We start from the raw sequence: 14,874 nt of genomic DNA, 5'->3' as shown, positions 1-14,874 counted from the left end.
CCCTGCTGCAGACTACCTCTCACTTCCACAGACCCTGCAGCTCAGACCAGGATCTCCAGGTGGAAGGCTGGAAGCCCCCATGAGCCGGGGGCCTGAAACTCCCCCTCTGGCCGGCTCTCCTTGTGACTCCAATTTAACTCGTCCCCAGTTCGGATTGATCGGACAAAAGCTGCTCTGTCTGCGTCCTGCAGGACTCTGCACGGCCTGGCAGAGACGCGGCCGTCATGCAGGACGTCTAATGGGGGACAAGTGGTCTCTGCTTTGCTTAATGCCGTCAGGGTGGATGTGAAGGCAGACGGCTCGGCCAGCAGGCTCCGCCGAGGGGGAGCGGTGCTTCTGTGTTTCAAAACTTTGACCTTTTTCAGGTTCTTCTGCCAGTTCCAGAGTCTTCTCCCTGAGCTGATGCAGTGGAGACACAAGGCAGACGTGCTGCATTCAGGTGCATGCCGCCACCTGCAGGCCGGAAGCAGCACAGCATGCAGACGTCAGTGTTCAGACACTGAAGAGGAGGAAAACTAATGATTCATCCAAGCCATCCAAACCACATCGCTCATTTTTTTCAATGTGTCACACAAAACGTAAAGCTGCACTTCAGCAGGAATCAGGAGTGTTCAGGGAGCTTGCATCTCAAATGTTTGGTTCAGGAAACTTTATTCCATCAATATCCTAAAGTCACAGGAAAGGATGAAGAGAAAGCAGAGATTGAAGATTTATTTGATTTGTTCTTTGGATCATGTTACAGCTTCCACTCTGTCACGGTGAGATAGGTCAATAAACACTCTGTGAACTAATGAGTCCCTCTTCTCAGTGAGCAGAGGCGATCAGACCCTGAAGAGACCCTGGCGTCTGACTCTACTGCTTCATGCTGTGCTGTTGAGCCCAGACAGGTAGAAAAACACAGCTGAGAGTCGTCTGCATAGAAACACAATCTGAATGAAACCGTCTCCACATCAGACAACAACATCTAACAGCATTTCACTCAGCCTGAGCTGAGGTTTAGAAAGTCCCTCAAAGACCATTTTCACTGTTTTCATTCCAGTTTAGAGAGAAAACCGCTGAATGGAGGCAGTGGAAGCTCTGGAGGAGGAGGGGAGGCTGGAGGAGGACCGCTTCACCCAGGAAGAGGAGAGGACAGAGGACCTCAGGGCTCCGCTGGAGCAGATCCTCCAGAGGACAGGAGGACTCAGGAGGAGCAGGGAGAGATGGAGGACAGGCAGCAGGAGGCTGACATCCAGAAGAGAGAGACAGATTTAATGAGCTCCTCAGCTTCACCTTCACTTCCTGCTTTCAGTACAAACACGGAAATAAATCCTGCAGCCTGTCTGAGTGTCAGTGGTGATTAATCAGCGATCAGTATGTCAGGTTCAAGCTTCATTCCCGTTAAAGTGTTGATAAAAGTCATTAAAACAGACTTGGTTGTAATCAGAGGGAATATTGATGACATGGAGACTGTTCAGTCGTGTTCATCTATTCATATGGTCTGATGCTCACTGATAAACCAAGGACAAGAGGAAACCTCCAATACTTCAAATTCTTCTAAAGTACCCGTCTAAAAATCTACTCAAGTCAAAGTTTTTCATCTAAAATACACTCTTGAGTAAAAGTTACTTGAGTAAAATAAGCAGCTTGATGGAGTTCACTCATAACCAGTCAAATGTAATCCAGCACAAGCTGATTTTGATCCAGTTTTGTTTCACATTAGAATCAGGAGCTTTCAGGAGGTAGAAGGTACAAACGACGTTCAAATCGTCCCATAAAAACAGTTTCAGGCATAAAATCTGGATTCTACGATCCATCTGCTTTCTTCACTGAATTGAAGACTGTAAAGCAGATTCTCTAATTGAGAATTTTCTACATGAATTCGTGCTCCCGTCGCTGTGACCAACAAACCAGCAGAGCTCAACAGACGATCAGCAACACAGCCGTCTGGGTTTGTTTGTTTTCCACGTTTCATTTTTCATTCAGTAACAGGAGGGTTTGTTTCCAATGTAGGAAAGTAAAATGCTTGAGCCAAAATATACTCAAGTAACAGTAAAATTATCTATTTCAAAAGCTTTTTAAAGCAATCCAAGTTACTTTAAAAATTTACATATTAACAACAATGTGAGAAAGTACTATATCTATTTCCCACCTCTGTGCTTTTGCTACTCTAAAGATTTATTTTCTTTTAATCATTGTCTGAATTTTTTACAATTTGACCGGATTGCAGCCTGCTGCCGGCCGGTTTTGGACCGCGGGCCTTGTGTTTGACCCCCTCCAGCAGGTGAATCCGCACACCTGCCGCTCATTAGCAGGCAGCCTGCGTGCGGCTGTAAAGACACCAGAGCTGCCTCCTCTGAGCGAATAACACAGAAAAATGTGAGCTGACAGTGACCGCGGCCTGGCTGGAGCTCTGCTTCTCCTTTAACCTCCTTGTCTCGTGTTTTTCAGGAACTCTTTGGAGTATTTGTTCCTCCTGTTTGTTCTGACTCCTCACAGCATTTCCCTGGGTGAGAACCGCAAGTGTTCATTACGTTTGATGGATTTCCTCAGACTCACGCTGACTTTCCTTTCAGGATTCTGTGAAGATATTTCCTTCTCAATATGCTGGATGAGCAAAGAGCTTTCAGAGAGGTAAAAACTCGGAAAAAAAGGCTGTTTTTAAAGCCTCCGCTTTATTCCGCCTGTCAGCATCACTTTAGGCCAGACTCCGTTCATAAAATCAATAATTCATGTCGTTATCGATTTGGAGGAAGTCTAAAACTTTGTTTGAGTCGTTTTTCGAGTCGCTGCAGTTTTCCGCGTATTTCGGCTTCAGATTTTAATCTGAATACCCCGTTTTAGTAGTTTTAATCCCTGAACACGTGGTGGTGAATGTAAGATGGAAATGTCTTCATGAATTTTTTTTTGTACATGATTTTCATTATATACAAAAAAAAAACATGAGACACATAAATATTTCACGTTAACATTATACCATATTGAACTTACAGATGAATATGGCAAAGTTAGATATTTTACATATATTATTTTTTATTTTTGTGATGATTGATGAAATCGCGAAGAGCTGTTTTCCTTCATGGTCCTGGGATTTTTTTACTTGTAGTTCAGGAATTGTGCCTGAATCTGATGGAAGTTCCTGAAATTGCCATGCATTGCTCCATATCTGTTCCAATATCACAGTGAATATGACTTTACTTTTTGTAGGAGCTGTCAACTACATTTGCACCACAGCCTCATGATATAATCTTTATGGTAATCTTTATTTAAAACAGTGTGATTATTGGCTGCAAGCCAGTTAAAACATTTTTTCAAAGCTCAATTAATTTTGATGTGAAGTTTTATGAAATCCTCTTCTAGTTGGATTAACTTGAATTAATATAAATTCTGTGTGTTTGTAAGTTTTGAGCTCAAATGAAGAAAATCAGATGAGATGAGGCAATTTTCTTGGACTTCACCAGACTTTAATTGAAAACCGCTGTGCAGGTCACATCAGCGTGAAATAATCCGAAGAGAAAAACCTGGAATGGACGATAATACAGTCACACGAAGTTACTTTATTCATCATGTGGTGAAAATGTCTGGAGCTTATTGGTGTGATCTGAGGAGGAAATGGAGTGATTTAAATTTTTATTTTCCAGGCAAAATGTGAACATTTGGCTCAACGCCACGTCGCTAAAACTCATCGGCACGGCGGGCAAGGTGACCTCGGTGACCGTGTCCCCGTTCGTGGAGAACCGGCTGGGCCTGCAGCGTGGCGGCTCGCTGCGGGAGTGGACTCTAACCATCGTCCCACGTAAGAAAAGCTCCCATCTCAACTCGGCGTTCCTCGGCCTGAACCGCTAACGGGGAGGCTGCTTCCCACCCCAAGGTACCAAGTTCACCAGGATCACAGGCCGGCAGAAGCCTCAGCCCAACCCCACCCATTCCACCAGGGTACAGCTGAAACCATACACACACACACACACACACACACACACACACACACACACACTAACACTCCAGTGTCTGCAGTGTGCTGACGGTCCGCCTCTCCTCAGGCCTTCCTGGACTCGCTCGGCCCCTCTGACGTGTTCGCCTGTGAGAACGGCACCTTGTTCTTCCACCAGGACGAGCGTTTCTTCCTGGCCGTCGGTGAGAATCTGAAGCCGCTTCCTGTTCGTAAACCTGACCCCGAAGGTGGTGAACTGCCCCGCCTGTGCCTTCAGGACACAGCGTTCGATTCCCGGTCCGGCTGGAGTCCAGGAGTCCGTCCATGCTGCTGCTGTCCTGGCCGGAGAGCCGTCCGGACGCCGCCGCTGCCGCCGCCGGCCACACGCTGACCCTCTACCACTCCGAGCTGGGCGCCTACAGCCCCCACAGCGCCGCCAGCACCACCCTCAGCCACCACCGCTTCTCCGCCCTGGACTCCTGCAGCACATACGTGGCCTGCGTGGAGACGGCGGGCCGCCGCTCCGTCGCCTGCCTCGCCGCCTTAACAGGTACAGATGAGCCTCTGTCGGTGATTTCACCATGAGGGCGCCGCTCCAGCTGTTTCCTCTCCCAGATCCAGATGTTCCAGAGCACTTCGAGGTGGCCTCCTGGAACGGCAGCAGCATCTCTCTGGCCTGGGATTGTCCCCAAAACCCCAAGCACTCGCTGTTCCTGCTGACGGCGTTCCACCTGAACGGCTCGGACCAGGTGGCGGAGGAGGCGGCCGTGTGGCTGAGCGGCGGCCGGCTGGCCTTCAGCCTGAGCGAGCTGCAGCCCTGCAGCCGGGTCCGCTTCAGCCTGCAGACGGTGTGCCAGGCGGGGACCGAGACCCGCTACAGCCGCATGGCGCTGAGCGACGGCAACGCCTGTGAGTCTCCTGCGAGTTCAGACCAGCCGCCCGGAATCGGTTCCTGAGCCGCTCTCCCTCCGCAGTCCTCTCGGACATCGCCGCCTTGCGCCAGACGTCGTCCGGCCCCGGGAACTACACCCTGAGCTGGGCGGTGGGGAACAGCTCGTCCATCTCCATGTTCCGGGTGTTCCACCAGGGGGCGCTGCAGGGCACCACCCTCTCCACCAGCTACACCGTGAGGGGGCTGGCGCCCTGCCGGCGCTACCGCGCCCGGGTGGAGGCGCTGTGCGGCCACAGCGTGGTGATGAGCAGCAGGACGGCCACGGCGCACACAGGTAGGAGCTTGGTTTATGCGCACTGCTCGTTTTAGATCTCTGGTCCAAATTCTGAGGAGCCATTACTGACTTGGAAAGTCAGGTTGTTCGGTTTGTCAATATTTGGAAGAATAGAAGGTGCCGAGTCTCTCCTCATCAACTGTTCATCCAGGAGGTAAAACTCAGAAGTTAAAGTTTGACACCGTTGCAAAAAATCCATCAAAACGTTCCCTCTTCCCACATGGATAATTCCCCCATAGTCCTCAGCAAATGAATCTGGAGATGTTGGCGTGATCCACCGGCCTGGCCTCCGGTCGGATCCAGAAGGCAAACCTTCGCCCTGAGTCAGCAGGTCTCAGTGTTGACCACAGACAAACCCTCCGCGATGAGCACGTTTAACACTCTGTTAACTCAAACGCTGCAAATCCAATTTCAATAAACGGCCCCGACGAGGCTGCCGAGTCGGCCCTGTTGCCATGGAAACAAGTCGGCCGGGGCAGATCTCTTCTACTCGTTCTCTCTCTTCCGGCTGTGTCCAGGTCCTCGGGGGGTTTCCCAGCTCAGGTACCGCCCGGCTGACTCCACCGCACTGTGGACCCCCGGAACCCCCCCGCGCCCCGACCTGGCCTTCGTCTACCAGCTGTCCCCGGAGGGCGGCGCCCCGATCCGGAGCGGCCGGCTGGGCGGCGCCGAGCTGCGCCTGCCGGGGCTGGAGGCCGGGCGGACCTACGTCCTGGACGTGTGGGAGGAGTGCGGCGGCCGGTGGGAGTCTGCAGCCTCGCAGCTGTGCTTCCAGGCGGCGAACGCCACCACGGGGCCCCGCGCCAGAGCCCCCGGGGGGGGCGGGGACCTGGACTCCCTGGGTCTGGTTCTGGTGGCTCCCTGGTCGCTGCCGGAGGAGCTGCAGGACGCCGCCTCAGAAGCTGGAGCTCAGCTGAAGAAGCTCCTGGAGGAGAAGGTGGGAGGAAGCTGAATATATCTATCGTAGGGCATCGATGAAAGGATGAGATAAAGATTCCGTTTCTCTGGCTGAAGCGTCTCCGTCTCTGCTTCCTGCAGCTGCAGCAGCTGCTGAACGTCTCGGACCGTCCGGCCCGGGTGGAGCTGGCCTCCCTCCAGCCTGCGGACCGGCCCAACAGGACCCAGCTCGTCTTCCTGTCCTTCGACGCGTCGGACCGGCCGCTGCCCGTCGAGGAGCAGCTGGCGCGCATCCGCTCCCTCAACGGCTCCGCCGTGCGCGTCGAGGACGGACTCGTCCACTGGGAAGGTATCCTCTACGGCCGCCGCCGCGGGACAGACGCTTCTCCGCCACGCCTTCTGAATTCCCCGGGTCCGTCTCTCTGCCAGGTCCGGACCTGTGCGTCTCCGGGCCGACCCGGTGCCCCGCCCACTCCCTGTGCATCAACACGCTGGGCGGCTTCTCCTGCGTCTGCCAGCCGGGTTTCTACGACGTGAGCGGCGCCATCGAGCCTCCTGCTGCCTCCGGGCCCGTCTGCAAAGGTACAGAGCCCATTCCACCAGGGGACGGCTCTGAATGCTCCTTGAATACTGTTATTTATCCGTCCTTCCATCTTCTACACAGCCAGTCTGAGACATATACACAAGAGAACCACAGCTTCACTCGGTTCTGATCCTGTTTCCCCTCAGAGAAGGGTCTCTTCAGCCAGTGCCTGAACAGGCTGATGACGGGCGGAGTGGCCAAGTCGTACCTCTCCTCCCACATCGGGGGGAAGGTGGAGGTGAAGCTGAACGACGGCCGCTGCGCCGTCAACCAGAGCGCCTCGCTGTTCTTCTTCCGCACCTCCAGGAGAGCGGCGGCGTGCGGGACGCAGCGGCAGGTGAGAGCGGCCGGACCCGGGACCGGTTCACGGCGGGTTTCGTCTCGCGTCGGTAACGAATCGGGAGCCGTTTCCCACCGCGCAGGTCAACAAAAGCCACATCAACTTCCAAAACACTCTGACCGTGTCCCTGAGCGAGGATCAGACCATCAGCCGCAGAGACCTGAGGGTGGTGTGGAAGTGCGTCTACCCCCGGCACTACGTCCGCAACGCTCAAGTGGGCGTGGACATGGAGTGGTGAGACCAGCGCCACGCCGGGTTCGGCCCGCCGCCGCCGCTCTGACGGCGGGTTTCCCCCTGTGTCCGCAGGCTGTCCTCCATCTCGCTGGTGGAGTCCAACTCCACCCTGCAGCTGGGCCTGAGCATGACGCTGTTCAGGGACGAGTCCTTCACCAGCAGCTTCGCGGACGGCGCGTCGCTGGGGCAGGAGGACACGCTGTACTTCCAGGTGGCGCTGCAGACCGACGGCTCCTTCGCCTCGGACGTGCTGCTGCAGGTGGAGGGCTGCTGGGCCACGGAGAGCGCCGACCCCCAGGACGGCCTGCAGGGCGTCCTCCTCCGGGACCGGTACGGCCACCGGCAGCCGTCCGGCCCGTACGGCTGGAGTTTCCCCGGGGAGTGACGAACGCCGTCCCGCTGTCGTCCTGCAGGTGTCCGGTGGACACCACCTTCCAGTGGCTGTCCGTTAACGGGGAGGAGCAGCGCAGCAGGTTCTCCGTCCAGATGTTCGCCATGCCCCGCCGGCTGCCGCTCTACTTCCACTGCCTGGCCAACGTGTGTGGACACGAGGAGACATGCACCCAGGTGAGACGACCGCCCGCCGACGCCAAAGCTGTCTGTTCGGAGTGGATTCGTGACGTTCTGCTCTGGTTTCAGGACTGCGGCGGCGGTGGCGAGCGGCGCAGCCGAAGGTCTTCAGGCGCCTCGCAGAGACGAGGCGCGGTGGTGTCGGCAGGTCCTCTGGTGGTGGAGACCAAGGGGAAGTCGCTCTGTGAGTTCCTCCACTCGCCGATCTGATCTCTGAGCTCTCGGCTCATCATGATGAGTCCTCCGGTCTCTGCAGGGGCCGATCACGTGACCAGGGTCTCCGTTCTGTCCGGGTCGCTGGGATGTCTGTCCGTCGCCGTCCTGGCGGTGAGCGCAGCCAAAGCCGTCGCCATGTATCACCGGCGGCTGAGGCAGAGGTAGTCTTCAAAACCGAGCCGAGCTCCAACTGGATTTAGTTAAATTATTCGTTTTTGAATTAGTGATGAGTGATGAGCCTGTGTTCAGTCCTGAGAAGAAGGGTGTTGTTTGAAGAGTTTCTGCCTCAGTGATGAAGATTTGGTTGAGTTTATGATGTTTAAACTTCTAAGCAGGAATGAAAACTGTCTTATTTTCATCTAATAAAATATGTTGAAGGATTTGGGGAAAAAGTGGTTTTGGTTTTGTTTTGGTTTTTTTATTAAGAGGATGAAGTAAAATGTTTAAAAATGTTTGTCATTCAAAACACATTCAGTCAAAAAATTACATTTTTTTTTTTTTTTTTTGTATAGTCAAATCATCTTAAAAGAATAAATGAAGATATTTAGGTGTTATTTTACTGAGTGTCGTCACCACAGGAGTCTGAATGTTACTGGAGACCTGTCCAGATGCATCCTGGGTTCCGGGGTCGCCCCAGCGCCACACGACCCTGAACAGGATTACAGGAGATGGACGTTCTGTCAGTCTGAAACTAATCAGATTTCATTATGAATGTGCGATGTTATTTTTTTCGGACTGATCATTCAAGACCACCAGAACTAAAACTAAAATGGATCAAAACGTGGAATCCCAGCAAAAAGCCCTCCTTTTCTTTCGGCCCCCTGAAAAATAAAGACAATTGTGTAAATGACGGTGACAGTTTGATCGGTTGTAGCAGCGACATTTTGAGGAGACGGCGCTCACTTTCTCGGCTGTCGCTGGAGGATGACTGCAGGATCTCCAGGAGAGCCACCAGTGAGCTTTGAGCCCCACGAAAAGGAGTGATAGGTCAGGCCCCACAGCAGCGTGCACCCCTCTTGAGTGCCCTGACCGGAGCCTTTCTGGGCCCCTATTAATGACAGGCCCCCAGAAGCCTCCCCCCTTTCCCCCCCCTTTTCGTTGCCCCTGGGATCTCTAGGCGTAAAGCTCAGCCTCTCGTCTGGCCTGCTCTCGATATATACCCTGCTGCGCTTTTGACAAGGACCTCCACTGTGGAACAAGAACAACACACTGATACTGAGTTTATCCAGGAATCCTGAGATTCTGTTACTGCCTGCTGAGTGGAGACGGCAGGTCAGACACTCACCCTCTGTCCCAGCGCAGCTCTGGTCACACTCGGGTCGATCAGTCTGAATTCAGCCTCGGCTATTGCCCTCTGCTCCCTCATGAACACCATGTAGCCGGAGGGATATCTCAGACTGCGAGACACCTGCTGGTCCTCGGGACGTCGCTGTCTGCCCCCGTGTCCCGCTGTCCAGCTGTGGTCAGACTGAGGGGGGGCGGCTGCTGGAGGCCTGGGTGCAGCTGGAGGCCTGGGTGCAGCAGCAGGTCTGGACGGAGGTTCGCAGCAACTTCATCAGAGCCGTATAATCAGGATCTGGATTCCAGACTGCAGCTGCCCCTCTCTGGTCCAAGCTCACTGGACCCTGTTCTCCTGGGTGACGGTGGCCTGGCGGAGGGAGGACGGCTGACGGAGGACCGGACGGAGCTGGAGGGACGTCTGCCTCAGTCACCAAGTTCAGAAGATCATCCAACTCAACGTCCAGGTCAAAAGCTGCAGCTGGCTCTGTCTGGTCCACCTCCGAGCTTCTTTCATACAAAGAAGTCTCCACTCCTGAGACAGAGAAGCAACAGGCGCTCAGATCATACAATCCAGATTCTAAATCTAACCGAACCAAACACACAGTCAGACACGGTGTCTTACCTCCATCTTGAGTGGGACAACTCATCCTCCTCCGCTTTGTGCCCTGGTGGTTCGGCTCGTCCTCATAACTCCTCTTTCTAGAAGAACTCAAGAGAAAACCAAAGTGTGAGGACACATGGACACCATTTGAAAACACGTGGACAGGAAATAAACACTAAACATGAAGGAAATGACAACAGAAGCCTGATCCGCTTCAAGTCTAGAAGCTGTTATCAGGAGAAAACACTTTCAGGAATAAACCAGCTAACTTACTTTTGTTCCGTTCGAGGAGGAGCAGCGTTTTGACCAAAAAGGCTCATCGTCGCTCCAGATGTCTTCGCTCGATGCGTCAACAAGTCGCTAGGAATCTGTATGTTTAGTTGACGGAGAAGAAAGTTTCAGTAACCATAATCCAGCAACCAGAACACACACCAGCCATCTATGGATGTCACCAAATACTTGATTCATTTATTTTATGTTGCACATATAGTCAAAACAACATGGCAGTGTGCATGGGAATGTAAAAAAGCCAAAAGGCTTGCAGATGCCGCTCCTGCACAAACTCAAAGTGAAAAAATGGAAAAAAGAAAGAAGGGACAAAAGAAAAGAAGAAAAAAAGTCTGTGGCCACAAAACACCGAGTTGTGGCCATGAAATAACGACTGGTGGCTTTGGAATACTAGTTTGTTCCCACAAAATTAGTATTTCAATGACTCTAATTCATATTTTGTGAGCATAGTCGTTCTCCAGATTTAAATTTTTCCATTTTGCATAACTGTCAAGACCTTTTCTAGAATCACAGGTGTTAAACTGAGAGACTTGCTCTCTCTGTGGGAGCAGCAGGTGCTGAGTAAAGCACAGAGTATGTTGGCTCAGCCTCTTCATCCTCTGACTCCAGAGTTTATCTTGATGCCTTCTGGACGCCGGTATTATGCTCCAGCTCGGAAAACTAATCGTTTTTCAAACTCTTTTGTGCCTTCTGCAATCAAATTATTGAATTCCAGCTCCTAAATTGTTTATTGTATTGCTTGTTTTAATGTTGTTCAACCTGAGTTCCACTTGTGGTTGAACTGGACCGTCTCATGTTGTATTTACGTGTGAAACGACTCGAGATGTGTTGCAAACGAATTGCCCTGTGGGATCCATAAAGTTTTCTGAATCTGATTCTGAATCTGAATCTGTCCTCGATTGAGAAGAGACATTTGTCTCTCATTTGGTTCTCTTTTGCAAATCCTAAAGCTTTTCTCTCAGTACTTACTGGAAGTGTTCGTTGAAAGCTCTGCTCTCGGGGAAATTCTCTCTCACAAATGGCTCCTGTCTCAGAAACACTGCTGGCTGCCTGAAGGCTGGACAACAAGTGAATCAGACCGGAACTCGACGCGAGTCGCTGGCTGGTTGACGTCACAGCCACAAAGTCACATGGCAACTTCCAGCGAAAAAGAGTCATTACACGGAGCCACTCCTGAACCGAAGAATCGAATTACGAATCGAGTCTAACCCGAACCCAAACGGAGAAATAAATCCCAATGGACCGAGAACAAGAGACGATATGGACGTAGTAATTTCACAGGCTGTTGAAAACGCTTCCAAAGTACACGTCCAGTTTATGAACCAAGATGAATATTTTATAAATGGCGTGTTAGCATGTTTGCTGTGATGCAGGCTGCTGACTGATCGACTAGCATGCGAGCTGGAGTTAGCATGGATTCAGATTTCGATATCTGCCGCAAGTTTCAGATTTTTTTTTCACAGAATCTGTAGCTAAAACTTTTTAACAGTTTTATTTACTGGGGACCTTTCATACAAGCAGAGTTCTGCTCACTGACAGCAGTCATTTCAAGGCGCCTTCACAGAGAAACAGAGGCTGTCCCTGCTGTCGGCTTCGAACATGAGAACGAGGCTGCAGTTCACACACAACCGCCAGAACAGGACGAGACGAGGTCTGATCGTCTCCATTCCTGTAGAATCCATTAAAGGTTGGGTCCTTCCTGCCTTGTATCAACAGTTCAGCTGCTGCTGTAGAGGTGGAGGAGAGATTGTTAGTATTAACACTAACATTAACCAAACCCATTAATTGGACTGTAGTTATAACACCACTAACCAGTTTTAAGATCTTAAGATTAATCAATTTTGAATGATTCTGTTTTGCTGTCTGCAGGTGTTTATTAATAAAATAACACTATGGGTATGTGCACGTGATCTTGGATGGTGTTTTCTGGATAGTAAAGTAATCATGATGTATTCCAATGGACTGGAGTGCAGCACAAAACAATACGAAAAAAACAACATATTGCTGGTGCATTGAAAGTTTGGCTGTGGGTCTAAATCAGGTGTTATATCAGGAATATAGTTACATGAAAAAAAGAGTTTATAGTCCTAATTTATACGATTCAACAATGAACTGTTTGTGATCAGAGACACGACTGTTTCAGGAGTGTCAACATGTCTGCTCAGAGGGCTCAAACTGTTAGAAACACAGATCACAGATGATCACAAACCACAGAAGATCTTTAAGGGATCCCAGACAAAAACATTCTTTTTATTATAATATTACACAGAAGTAAAAGTACAACCTGAGTCACAGTGCAGAGTTTACAGCAGACGTTTGTTCTTGTCTGTCATGTGTGTGTTTAAAATCAACACTCGTGTGTGTGAGCGATGGTGAGGGGGGATCCTGGTGCTGAAGGTAGCTGCGGATGCGGTGGGAGATCTCCAGCTGACCTATGACCTCTGACGCTCTGGTGCTCAGCGTGGTCCTGAAGGCGATCCTGCAGAGCTGCTGCAGACTCAGAGGGTTACCTGTCACGTACAGAGGTCACGTCATCATTTGCAATGGACTCAAACCCCCCTTCCTCTGCTTCCTGGCAGCGTTTGAAGCTTCCAGATAAAATTAACAGACAATCACGCAGCCAGATATTATCAGGTTGAACACCTGAGGAGCTTGCTTTCAAAAACAATCCTTTACTTTCATGAAACTCCAGGCAGGAGTGAGCGGGTGTCGCGGGCGTTGTGTAGTCCACGGCTTTCTTCCCGGCGTTGTCGCTGGCGTACACGTCGGCGCCGAAGTCCAGCAGCAGCTCGATCATCTCCACCGCCTGGAGCCGAGCCGCGTGGTGCAGGGCCGTCTCGTGGAACTTCACCGACTTCGCGTTGGCTCCTGAACGTCGGAGAGAAGAAGCCTTCAGACGCCATGTTGGCGAGAACAGCTGCAGAGCTGCTGCCTCTCTCTGAACCTCCTTCACTCCTGCCAGTCACTGCTGCACTAAACTCCTGTTTAAACACCGCTGACCTGAACGCAGCAGCTCTTTCACACACTCCACGTGTCCTTTGGCGCAGGCGATGTGGAGCGGAGGGCCGAAGTGGACGTCGTACGCCTCCAGATTGGCGCCGCTGGCGATGATCAGCCTCACCACGTCGGCGTTACCTGACAGGAAGTCTCACTCTGTCAGACTGACGGCGTCCTGCCTCCGGGTGCAGCGGGGTTACCTTGTATGCAGGCCTCGTGCAGCGGCGAGGCCGTCAGGGCCGTGAGCGACGGGTTGACTTCGGCTCCGTGCTCCAGGAGAAGCTTCACGCACTCCAGGCTGCCGGACGCACAGGCGTTACAGAGCGGGGTGCTGCCGTGGATGGTCCGCACGTCCACCTGGAACACAGCGGCTCCACTGAGGCGCCAGAAGGACCCGGTCCCAGGAGCTCCCACCTGTTTCCAAAACAGTTCCTGGTGGGAACTGTTTTGGAAACTGTTGCTGGCTGGACACTTGAAGTAGCTATGGTATAATCCCGCCTGGTCTGCCCTCCCACCTGGGCTCCGGCCTGCAGCAGCAGGCGGGCGCAGTTCGGATGGCCCTGGATGCAGGCCTCGTGCAGCGGGGTGATGTTGTCCACCGTCACCATGTTGACGGACGCTCCGCCGTCTATCAGCTGCTTCAGCTGCAGGGCCCGGCCGTGGGACGCCGCCTCGTGCAGAGCGGTGCGGTCGGCCCAGAAACCTCACACGCACACACACACACACACACACACACACACACACACACACACACACACACACACAATATATTTACACTTTTAACAGGAGTAAATGCTGAATTTTACACACTTGATTCCATTATGTGTTTCATGAAGCCAGTGAGGCACAAAAGCTGCATTTGCCCCATTCGTCAATACCCACAATGCTTTGCTCCGAGTGTGAACATGTACTGTGTTCAGAACGACTCTTCTTTCTAAATGGACAGTCTGATCAAACTTCCTGGCAGAACTGTTTACCTGATGTATTTTCATTCTGATCAGACTTTCTCGGACTGTGTTTACTGAACGTGACCCTGGTGGAGCAGTGGATCGTGCTCACACCTCACAGAGAGGAGGCTCTGAGTTCAAATCTGGACATGTGTGGAGTTTGCATGTTCTCTTCCCACATGCACAAGCTTCTCCTGTTTCCAATAACATGCACATCAGGTCACACGATTAGTGAAAATTCGTAGAATGTTTGTCCGTGATTTTAAACCATCTTTTCTCTTGAATTATACTGCTGATTTTAATAACTGATCCGAATCAGAAAATTCCGAGTTTGACAGCTTTCAGGTCGCTTTCCCACCAGGATGAGGAAACGTTCCCACTTCCGAGCTGATGCAGCCCGTCATGTGGTTTGCATGTTGCAGCAGGTGGATGTTGCACACAATTATCGCTTCAGAAGCTTTAAAACAGACTTTATATTTATTGTGTCGTCTTCAAAACGAGGCTCTCAGCTGTTAGCATGCTCAGCTCAGCTCACCGATGTCGCAGAGGAACGAGCGTCGGGCCGCAGTCACTTCCATGTTTCACCGGTAAAAACACCCCGAAAACACTCGGCTCGGGTTACAGGTGCCAAATGTGGAAGCTGCTAACGTTCATGGGAGTCGTAGTTTACGCGTGTGTGCAGATTTAATATCAGATCTGCTCAGCAGAGGGGAAGGAAATCATTCCGGAACTAATGTGTCTGCTCGTGTTTCAACACGGACTCGGTTTGGGACGGAGATGTAAA

At 51.7% G+C, this 14,874-nt stretch overlaps 1 protein-coding gene across 1 annotated transcript; it reads right to left on the bottom strand.

The window, feature by feature from the left end:
* Window positions 1–12,384: 12,384 nt before the first annotated feature.
* LOC115404246 (ankyrin repeat and SOCS box protein 13-like) lies at window positions 12,385–14,803 on the bottom strand. Its single transcript, XM_030113495.1, has 6 exons — window positions 14,626–14,803; window positions 13,659–13,846; window positions 13,344–13,500; window positions 13,147–13,281; window positions 12,823–13,014; window positions 12,385–12,656 (listed from the first exon to the last, which is right to left on the bottom strand). Exons 1-6 carry the CDS (start codon window positions 14,666–14,668, stop codon window positions 12,436–12,438), a joined length of 936 nt encoding a protein of 311 aa, XP_029969355.1. The 5' UTR covers window positions 14,669–14,803; the 3' UTR covers window positions 12,385–12,435.
* Window positions 14,804–14,874: the final 71 nt, after the last annotated feature.

Source organism: Salarias fasciatus, chromosome 17 (assembly GCF_902148845.1).
Source record: "Salarias fasciatus chromosome 17, fSalaFa1.1, whole genome shotgun sequence".
Lineage (NCBI taxonomy): Eukaryota > Metazoa > Chordata > Actinopteri > Blenniiformes > Blenniidae > Salarias > Salarias fasciatus.
This window is presented reverse-complemented; position numbering and strand designations above follow the sequence as displayed.

Coding starts and splice junctions, on each gene's coding strand:
- LOC115404246 (XM_030113495.1), bottom strand. CDS start 14,668: ATGGAAGTGACTGCGGCCCGACGCTCGTTCCTCTGCGACATCG. Junction 13,501..13,658: donor TGCTGCAGGCCGGAGCCCAG/GTGGGAGGGCAG, acceptor GCTGTGTTCCAG/GTGGACGTGCGGACCATCCA. Junction 13,282..13,343: donor GCACGAGGCCTGCATACAAG/GTAACCCCGCTG, acceptor ACTTCCTGTCAG/GTAACGCCGACGTGGTGAGG.